At 34.3% G+C, this 10,994-nt stretch overlaps 1 protein-coding gene across 1 annotated transcript; it reads right to left on the bottom strand.

Annotated features, from left to right (window-relative positions):
- Positions 1–1,222: 1,222 nt before the first annotated feature.
- On the bottom strand, positions 1,223–8,432 carry LOC109157094 (K(+) efflux antiporter 5). The gene is made up of 20 exons (XM_019304966.1): positions 8,053–8,432; positions 7,115–7,158; positions 6,900–6,967; positions 6,713–6,797; positions 6,568–6,629; positions 6,376–6,451; positions 6,212–6,286; positions 5,801–5,872; positions 5,604–5,687; positions 5,460–5,528; positions 5,284–5,361; positions 5,032–5,120; positions 4,837–4,933; positions 4,317–4,370; positions 4,062–4,157; positions 2,859–3,047; positions 2,701–2,778; positions 2,274–2,318; positions 2,091–2,186; positions 1,223–1,647 (listed from the first exon to the last, which is right to left on the bottom strand). The coding sequence occupies exons 1-20, from the start codon at positions 8,288–8,290 to the stop codon at positions 1,606–1,608; spliced, it is 1,737 nt and encodes a 578-aa protein (XP_019160511.1). The 5' UTR covers positions 8,291–8,432; the 3' UTR covers positions 1,223–1,605.
- Positions 8,433–10,994: the final 2,562 nt, after the last annotated feature.

Below are 10,994 nucleotides of genomic sequence, written 5' to 3' on the forward strand. Positions count from 1 at the left end.
GTGCTTTTCCCCCCTCTGATATATTAAATTGACATTTATACCCTTAAAATAAACATTTTATTTATTTTACTACTCCAACAAATTATTGCGTATACGTAGGGATGACCACGGTTCGGTTTGAATTGAACCGGATACTAAAGCAATCGAATTAATAGTTTACGGTTATAATTCAGATCTAGAACCCAATATTTAAATGTCAATTTATTAAAATTATGTATCAAAAAAATTGAATCTTGAACCGTGAACCGGCGGTTCCGGATCTGATTCGCGATTTTGAACCGTCTTTATTTTAAAATTGTATTTTTTTATTTTAAAATAGTCTAAATTCAACAATAAATGTATTTTATTTTTTCAGTTCGGAACATGAACCGTCCGTTCCTGTTCATGATTTTAACAAACTCTAAATATCGAATTTCGATTCTAAATTGTAATTGGAATATTTCGGTTTGGTTGCTATAGTGTTTGTTTAGTTTGAACCAAATTATGGTCATAATTTGTTGGAGAAAAAAAATAAATTAAATATTTAGTTTAAGGGTAAATATGTCCCATTAACATTTCAGGGGGAAAAACAGCCACTTCAATCATTTAGGGGGAAAAAATACTATAGGTATATAACTCAGGGGGAAAAAGTGTCATTTTCCCTAAATTAAAATTAATAAAAATCTAATATTAAATATATAAAATCGAGTGAACAGGAATATAGTAGACAAAATTTATTCTCAGACTGCCTCAGAGTTGATATGTATTGCTAAATTTGTTCCAAGTGCTTGTGACTTGTGATTTAGTGATTATCAAAATTGTTTCTGGAAGCGGCTATAGAGATTGGTTTTTTTAATTGTGCAATGTAATATAATGATTTGAATTTTGAAGTGGCAGACCTTTGCTAGAATTCTGAAATATTTTCTAGGATAATGATCACCTTTTGTTGACAAGATTTATCATGCATTATAGGTTCCATGTTAACAAAATGTATTCAGCCCACGTTCATCTGAGATTGCCAAAGGGTTAGGCTAAAAATTCCTCGTTTCGTATGTACATAATTGTATAATAGAATACACATAAACTCCTAACATAATACACATAATCTAACATAATACATAATACACATAAACTTTATTTAATAACATAATACACATGAACTATTAACATAATACACCTAACTCTTACAGTGCACAATGCATTTTGCGCCCTGGTGTACAATATAATTTGCCACAACGGACAATATAGGCAAACACAAAATATTGAAGCCAGTTGTCCCACCCAATAGAGGTGCCTACAATTCAGCAAGAGAATTAGTCACTGTGTTCAACAGCAAAAACCCTAAGCTACACCCAAATAAAAAAGAATGTTTGTCTGTAAAGTGTAAACTACAATTTGTTTGTTCCTTTAGGCTACATCAACGTGTGGACAAAAAATTGGTATTGGTATACTATTATATACATCATCAAATACAACCACATAATTAGCACTTAGTTTGATAGTCAAGACAACCGGACTAAATGAGCACTTGCCAAAACTTGGGGGAGATGTACAATTCTCTGCTATCTAACTGAAGCTTCTGATACAGTGGTAGTGGGTAGTGGTAGGTGGTAATCTCAGCAAATGTTATAGTAGCCTGTTATGTGCCTCAATCAAGGCAACTTTCTCCTGCAATAAATAAATAAAATTCAGAATTCTATTATTGTGAGAAGATCAAGGAAGCTGAGTTGTTATTGAGTGCATTGTACAATACATCCTGCATCTCACATAAACCCAGTAATGTGAATATTGTAATATTATATTTCTCTTCTTTGGTTCAAACGGATGTGAAAGGTCACTGTATAGAATATGATATTCTCAAATTTTGTTTTTAGTTCATTTTAGGTAACATCTACAAAAATTACATCCCCTCACATTCTTAGGTTATGAAAGATTCCCAGGATTGTTATAATCTCAAAACATTTTTTGAACCAAACACCCACAATAGTCACTAGAGATATGTGTATTAAAGTCTTGGGGTATCTTGACGCCATTCATCTTGTGTTCCAATCAATTAAACCTTAAACAGAAAGTTTTGCAACTCAAGTTTACGGGTCAAAGAGTACACATACCTCAGTTGATGCAGTAGGCTCAGGTGGAAACCAATGCATAAGAACTCCTAGGTGTATCACAGCAGGTATAAGTTTGAACAAGATAGGAGTTGTAACCTGTGTAATATTTGACATTGCAAAAGTCAGACTAGAAAATGAGAGAGAGTTGGGACCATTCAGTGAATAGAGACTTGAGGCTCTTACGAGACTAAGAGCAGTTGTTCCAAGAAGAAGAAGGTATATCTTGCCCTACACAATTAATACAACCTCATTTAGAAGAACAAGTATAGCAATACCGATGATAAGCTGAGGAGGAATTAGTCAATTTATCAAAGAAACCCCTTTGTTGAATCACCATATAAATGCTTTAAAAGTAAAACAAATTAATTGATGAAAAACATGCACAGGTTCCATTTGGGCGTTGATTCAATATCTACAAAATAATCATGAAAGAATAAAAGCTATCAAGATTGAATTCTACCAGATTTTGTATTTTTGTGATACCTCTATGTGCAGACAATGAACTCAGTTCTACAAGTTTACACCATCATTTCAACCAAGTAAATTATGTCGAATGGGATGGTAGGTAAATTATTGGATAAGTAAGGAGTGCTGGTAGAAAAGAAATTACCCCAACAATGTGCAAGTTTGATGCACGACTTAACAATACAAATGCAAATTCTCCAATTTGTGCCAGCAAAAGTCCAACCTACACAGGTTATCACAACTCAAATAATAGATCAGGTGTTCAATTTTTTATCTGATAAGAAATTGAAATGGCCAACTTACAATAAATGATGTTCGAATGTTATATCCAAACGCCTTTGTAATTGTAGCAGTAACAGTAGTCTTAACAACAATAACCAGAATAACAGATGCAAGCAATATATCCACATGCGTCCATAGGAAGTGTACATGTATGAGCATTCCAATACTAGAAAGGAACAGAGCAGCAAAGAGGTTACGGATTGGTTCCACCTGCAATATGCAAAATTGTGTATGTAAAGACATCTATCAGGTTGTAAACACTCCAGGCCAATCAGCTGATGTGCTTCCAATGCATATTTGGACAGCAAAAATGTGTTTCCTGCATTATATTTGTAAGTATCTATGCACTGGCAGATCCATATAAAATTCAAAGTCCTAACAATGATTGAGACAATTGTAAAAAATACCATGTACATATACAATTTTGATCATACAACAGTGTGTATTCTTATTGTAAGTTGTTTATTGTTAATAAAATATTTTAATTTTAAATTGTAAATTTAATACTAAATGTATCCTCAAATATAATATGGAGTCCCTTTTTTCTAATAAAAACGGTTTTAGGTACATATGAGGGAGGGGGGGGGGGGGGGGGGGGGGGGGGATTATCCACCGCCAGATCTATACTTTTCAAACTTAGCAAAAAGCATTTAGTTAAATGTTTGCAAATAGAGAAATTTCAAAAATATAATATTTTAGAAATTGTTTATTAAATGGTGGTTTCGAAAAATCAGCACATAAAAGCCACCTGCATATTCTCATAATGTGACTTAATTTCACATTCCTAAAATCTTAATTTTTCATTTGAATTGCAGGATAAACACTTGAATTCAAGGCACACACCAAAAAGGAAAATCACTATTTTTTAAAGTTTTCTTGTCCCCTTTTTTGGACCAAAGCTTCAAAAACCATCATACCAAAAATTTTTAAGCATTTCTCAATTCATCACTCTATTTGGAGCCAAACCTAATTTAATCAGTGCAAATTATGTACTCTCTCAATCATCTTACCAAAATGAGAAATTAATGTCACGTGTTGATAAAGTATTTATGTCACAATCCCAAAATGTGACACCAATAATGCATTTTGAGGGTGTACTTGTCGCACTTTAAGTGCCAATTTTTTTATAAATTAAATTCTGAGTACAGTTTTTAGAATAACAATATTTTGGAAATTTGCTCTTTATGAGAACATAACTCAAAGAAAATGTTAGGAAAAATGAACCTGCTCTAATGTATGTTGTGCAAAGTCAGTGGTAGATAGCATGACTCCAGCCACAAACGAACCCAACTCAAGGCTGAGCCCCAACTTGTCACTGCACTGAAAAATCAAAGACTGACATGCTCAATATACGAAGATGGTATACGATTACCATGACACAATAAGAAGAAACCACTGATATTCATGTAGCCTGCAGATTGAGATCAACCCTAATGATCCCATCTTAGTGAAGAATAGAGGAGACCAAGTCGCACTAACCCAAGCAGATAATAAGCAGAACGCCACTGCAGCTAGTTGATATAATTCATTGGTCTGCAAATAAAAAAACATGATGTAGAAGCTCCATAAAATTGTAATGCATGCAGCACTAGCTCATCTACTTACTCATCTTCAGCATCAAATACTTGATACTTCCTTGGATGATAATTTAGTTATGTACTTCACATCAACTAAAAGCATAAGTTGTTGGAGGGGGAGAAGTTTATAGTATTTTATTATCCTCAACAATAATATAGAAAGATTTTCCACAATCAAATTAGCCATAAGAAAATAACATAAAAGAATAAGCATGACTGCATGAGCATATGCCACAATTCCTGTTGAACCTAGGATTTACAGTCCTTTAGTAAAGCATCCATAATTCAGCTGGCTTTGTAGATTCATAGAGGTCAAGGGACAACCCTAACATGCTGCTTAGGAAATAGAGTTTGCATAGCAATATTAAACTTGTATAGAGAAATCATAACAATGGTAGGGTATAAGTACAAAAATTACTCACCTGAGAAGATATCTGAACCATTAACTTCAGAAAACGAGGAACAAAAGACCAAGTTAGTACAGATGCAGCAGTAAGAAAGAGGGATAGGATCAGCAGCCTACAGCAGAAACAAAAGCAAGTTAGCACAAGCTAAGCTTACAGTTTGCTCATATAAGTGCTTGTACAAATGTGAAAGCAAACAAAAGCTAAGCTTACAGTTTTCCCATCGCAAACAACCCTTGCAGAATTCCACTATTACCTCCAAGAACAGGAAGCAAAGCAAATAATAAACCAACAGCACAGTCCTAGCAGGAAGAGACATAAGAAAAAGTAAAAGGCTTTGGGGTGGAAAATAATGTTATTCAAATATGAAGATAGGCTATCAGGAGGGGAGATAAAATGGGAATAGTAAGTCATGCATAACTCAGAATATGAATATTGGGTATAGCAATAGAATAGTGTGATTACCTGGAATATAAGTGTACCAATTGTCACTTGACCATGTATAGAATTATTACTGTTCCGCTCAACCAGAAACTTCACCACCTGTTGATTCAATGATATTCAAAGTGAAGAACTATTGGGGTTGACCCCACTATAAGACAAGGATTCACTGATAATGATTATTAGCAGAAGAAATATACCACTGCTGTTGAGGACATAGAGAGAAAGCAACCTACAAACACACCCTCTGATAATTTTGCTCCACATAACTACAACAGATTGGAAAACATGGATTTAAGCATACTTGTAGCAAGTTAAGAAAAGATCAAATCTGAAATTCATACCATTGCAGTTATGCCACAGAAGAACATGAAGATAACTATTTGAAGTAGTCCTCCAATCACTGCAACAGGGCCCACAACTTTTAGCTGCGTGGAGAAGAACAAGTTAATTAACTTCTCTAAACAGATGAAATGCTAAAAGAAATGCAACTAGAAAACTATTAGAGAAGAGAGCAATATCATAAGGAGAGCCAAAGCACCTTTGTCAAAGAGAACTCCAGACCTAAAGCAAACAGAAGGAACACAACGCCAAACTGCGCAAAGGTCTCAACCTGTAAAATGTGATAAGAGAGAAATGAACTCCTCTCTTGCTACTACCAGTCTCCGGGAAATCATAATGCAAAGGAAAAATGCAGCAAAAATATCCAAGTACAGATGCGCATTGGTATCACAGCATATGGGAAAATATTAGTGTCACAAAATACTTGCTCAAAATTCATTGTGAAAAGGACTGCATAATAATACTTAAATATTTACTTGTGAGAATATAATTTTCTAGTAAATTATGTCTTCTCAAAAAGAATCAAGCATTCTTTTCTTCACTACCTTTTAGGGATGAGGAGAGGGTGGGGTGGGGAGTATCACAGTTCATTAGCACCTGGAATACATACCTGTACAATTTCCTTAATGAATTTCATACCCCCAGGTCCAATTATAGAACCCGCTAAAAGATAGCCAACAATAACCTACCATAGCAACCATGTGTTACACAGTGAGTTTGGAACAAGCGCACAAAAATATAAGAAAATGGCAAAACCATAAAAAAAACACATACTGGTTGTCCCAAACAGGAAAATATAATTCCACCTATGGCAGCAGAGACAATAACAACCACCAAATCAGAAATAAGCCTACAAAATACCCAAGTCAGCATATGAAATAAAGCTCCTCAATTTTAAATTTTCAGCACTAAAGTGTACAAGAGTAAACCATCAAGAGAATCAAGGTGAAAAAGAAAAGGATTAACCTCAGATCAACTTGAAGCACTGGATATTTTGATTTCTTATTTGACATGATAAACATATTGTCCTACAGTTAAATAAAGATCATCAGGAGTTGCATGCAGGAACTGTTTGCAAAAAGCTCTGGTCAAGTACTAGCTGTTAGTTCACCTTTTTGTCTATCAATGTTGTCATATCTTCAGAATTTTCATTATCCAGGGAAAAAACATCTTGAAATTGAAAAGATTTAGTAGCACTGAAATTGAAAGGCAAAAGAAATGAGTAGATCAATTAGAATCCATGCCAGTAGATGTGAATTAGAAATTAAAAAAGAAATTACATGTCCATATTTGCTTACTTTGCCTCATGGGTTTCATTTTTCTTGGCTTTCTCATGTGTAATCATTGCAACAGTCTCCAGTACAGCCTATTAAACATTATGTCACCAGTTTTAGTGCAAAAGTAAATTTCTACAACTCCAATTCAGGAGTAGATATCGCAAACATCAGAGCTCAAATGCTCAATTGATCAACTCTAATCCATCAATGAAGACTAACAACATTTCAAAACGTACTTCTTGATCAGCTACAGAGCTGTTAAAGCTGCTTTTCTCTGAACCTGCTCAGAAGACAGTAGTGTCATTGTGTCAACACTTGACTTGAAATGTTAAAAGACAATTATGAAACACCAAAAAGGTATAGGCCCTGTTTGGTAAATGGTTAAGGTCAAGTGCCACACTTAGGTTAAACAAACCTAAGTGCTAAGGCCAAAACAACTAAATTCAAAACATAATACTAACATCAAGGGTTTAACTACATCCCAACATGAAACTGCATAACTAGTTCAACATTAGAGGGTATAACTAGTTGATAACATTAGTTGATCGTAGAAAGGTGTTTGGTAAATTAGCTGATAGCTGCTTGATATAATTTCCTTTCTCAAAAAACTAATTGAAAAAATTGCTTTGAACAGTTTTTTGAATTTTAGCATTTTGGAATTACAACAAACTAATTAACCAAACACTTATATTGATTTTTTAACCAAATCAAAAAGCTAATAGTGATCAAATAAGCCAAAATTGGCCAATAGGCTAACTATTTTACCAAACAGGCCCATACATTGAAAGGGAAAGAGTTCCCAATTAGTTGTTAAAGCAATCGGTTCAACCCCAAATACTATCAGACAAACGAGACCCACGATGACACATTTTTACATACAGAAATGATCACATGCATTTTCATATGTTCTTTTCAAACTTTCTAACAGCAAAGGCCGGAATATAAGCACAGGAACATCCGTCCCCCAGCGATACTATTTTCTCTAATTATAAGTTCTAATTCCAGAAGTATCAAACACCAGCTGACAACTAAAAGAACATCAAAATGGGAAAATGACACATTTCGCAAAATTTTACAAAAAATCAATACCGGTAAAAAAAATAAAATAAAATTGTAACAGGTAGAATAACAATTTTTAACAAAACTAGGAGGCATAAAAAGGAAAACTCCTAACCTTCAGGTTGATCGTTCTCCGAAAACTCTTTTTCGAGGACACGATCAAACATCTTGGCGATACTGCCTTCTCCATTCTCCGGCGCCGTCGTATTAACTAAATTACCGTAAAAGCGCTCCCTAATCTCCTGCTCCGATCTGGCGGCAAATGCCGTGCTCCCGCAGGACGCGATTGCAATCAACACAAGCAAAATCCGAATTGAGGACCGGTTGTTCTCCCCGACGCAAACCCTCGCCATTGCAGAGCGAGAGGAGAAATCGAAGTGAATCAACAACGCCTCGGCTGATTGTATTCACGAGAAACCGTCAAATTCAGATCGGAGAGAGGGAGAGGTGTGTGATGTTCGTTGATCTGGCGGGACCGCGCGTGAAATGGTTTGTTAGCAATTTGATCCGCACCTCTTATAGAGAGCCAGCGAAATTGGATTAGCGACTAATAATTCATCAATTAAATTTAATTAATCCAAGGAGTTTCGAATTTTAGCCAATGAGAATCGGGCACGTTGTTTATTTTGCCATTCTGAGAAAAGATGGGAGCGTTTAGACTTTAATCATATTCCATTAATTCATTAATTAGTCTTCAACTGTCAAAGGTGTGCAATAAAGTCACCACTTTTAATCCTATACGCTTCATATCCGATCTGCACGCACCTCTTTTTCGCCTCCGCAAGCTATCATTCTCTAGTCTCCCCAAGCTTGTAATTGGAGACACTTTTGGATTTTTTATTTTTTCAAACAAGAAAGCTGACATTATCATGACTCTGATATCAAATTGAAGCATGTATTCTATCTTAACTAAAAGATTAAGCCGATAGTTGGATTCCATATTTATATTTATATATATTGTATGCTCAACATTTCTCAATATCCCAACTATTCACTAAACATGAGAAACTGATGATTAACCATTTGTTTTCAAAAGAAATGGAAGAATTGTTTGGAAATGCAATTAGAATCACATTTTAAATTAATCATGTTTATGTCACTTAAGACTTCAAAATTGACAAAGAACTCTCTTATAGAGTTATAAATCTTATAGTTCTTGCATTCCTAAAGTTGGAACCCTACACTTAAGTTAACCGATATTGAACTAGCATATTTTTACTTTAAAAAGAGAAGTAAAATATGTTACGTTACCAAAAAGTTTACTTTAGTGCAATGCAGAATACAAGTGAAGGTTATGAAATGGTTATGGCTGTCATTATCCATTGGGAAATTGGATGTGCAGTGGATGTTTACTTGACAACTAATGCAGTGGGAAGAGGAGGAAATGCCAAATGCGTGGGGAGTGGGACAATAAAGATAAAGGTTATGTTTGATAAATGGTTGTTAGTTGTTAGTCGATTGGATTAATTAGAGAATATAATTAGTTGATAAATGATAGGGTTAATTTTCGTGTATGTAAAATGTATATTGTATGTATGAACAATAGGGTAGACAAGAGAAAGTACAATCGTTATACCGTGCACCAGGTCGCACATAGTACTGTGCGCTCCGCGCCTTCCAAAACGACGTCGTTCTTTTAAGTTATTAAAAAAAAAGTCATATGTTTCGAATACACATAAACTTATAACAAAATACACATAAACTCATAACAGAATACACATAATCTACATAATACATAATACACATAAACTTTTAATTGAATACACATAATGTGGTTTGGTTAACTGAATACACATAAACTCATTACACAATACACATAAACTTTTGAATGAATACACATAATGGGGTTTGGTTAACATAATACACATAAAATCTTAACTGAATACACATAAACTCATAACACAATACACATAAATTTTTAACTGAATACACATAATGAGGTTTGGTCTGTTCAGATGAATGGAGTGACGTCAGTATCACATCGGCATGAAACGCGCGCGTTTTGTACCTGGGCGCACATTGCTATTTGCGCCGTGGTGCACGATATAAATTGCCGAGAAAGTAGCTCAAAGTAATATCTTATTTAGTGATTTTCTTATGTGTTGTATAGTACATGTTTTAGACAGGGGAGAACTCTATATCTTAGAGAGAGAAAGTGGAGAGGGGAAGAGGGGGGCCAACATGAAGGGCTAAAGTCCTTTATATAGGCCCAAGCGTTATCTTGACTTTGACCTGCTGACCCGAATCGTTTGACCACGATCCGACTATAAACGAGAGTACGGTAATACATGGAGGTACAACGAGGTATATATCATATCAAATTAGCTTATTGTAGAAAAGTATTTGGTAAATTAGCTGTTAGTTGATAGCTGTCTGGTATAATTTCTTTTCTCAAAAAGCTAATTGAAAAAGTTGAAGTAACTTTTTGAATTTTAGCATTTTGGAGTTACAAAATACTAACTAACCAAACACTTATATTGGTTTTTAACTAAATCAAACAATTAATAATGGTCAAATAAGTTAAAAATTAGACTATAAATTAACTATTTTACTAAACAGAGCCAAAATATAGAGAGTGCAGCCTTTGTCACTCCAATCTCAGCTCTGACGAGTGACAATCGTTATACCCTACACCACGGCGCGCGTAGCACTGTGCGCCGTGCGCCTCCCAAAACGACGTCGTTTTGGGAGGCGCGGTAGGAAGTTGCTGTGATTATGTATATTTGTTCACACAATTATGTATATTTGTTCATACAATTATGAATTATGTATATTTGTTTATACAGTTATGTACATTTCTTATACAATTATGTACATTCTTTTTATACAATTATGTACATCCGAATCAGAAAATTTGTGTGTATTATGTTAAGAGTTGATGTGTATTATGTTAAAAGTTTATGTTTATTATGTATTATGTTAGATTATGTGTATTATCTTTTAAAAAGAGTATGTATATTTTGTTATATAATTATGTACATTCATGTATACAATTATGTGTATTCTAGTATAACATTATGTACATTTTTTAACAGGGGTTTTTTTTAAAAGAAAAAA

This window comes from Ipomoea nil, unplaced genomic scaffold, assembly GCF_001879475.1.
Source record: "Ipomoea nil cultivar Tokyo-kokei standard unplaced genomic scaffold, Asagao_1.1 scaffold2761, whole genome shotgun sequence".
Classification (NCBI taxonomy): domain Eukaryota; kingdom Viridiplantae; phylum Streptophyta; class Magnoliopsida; order Solanales; family Convolvulaceae; genus Ipomoea; species Ipomoea nil.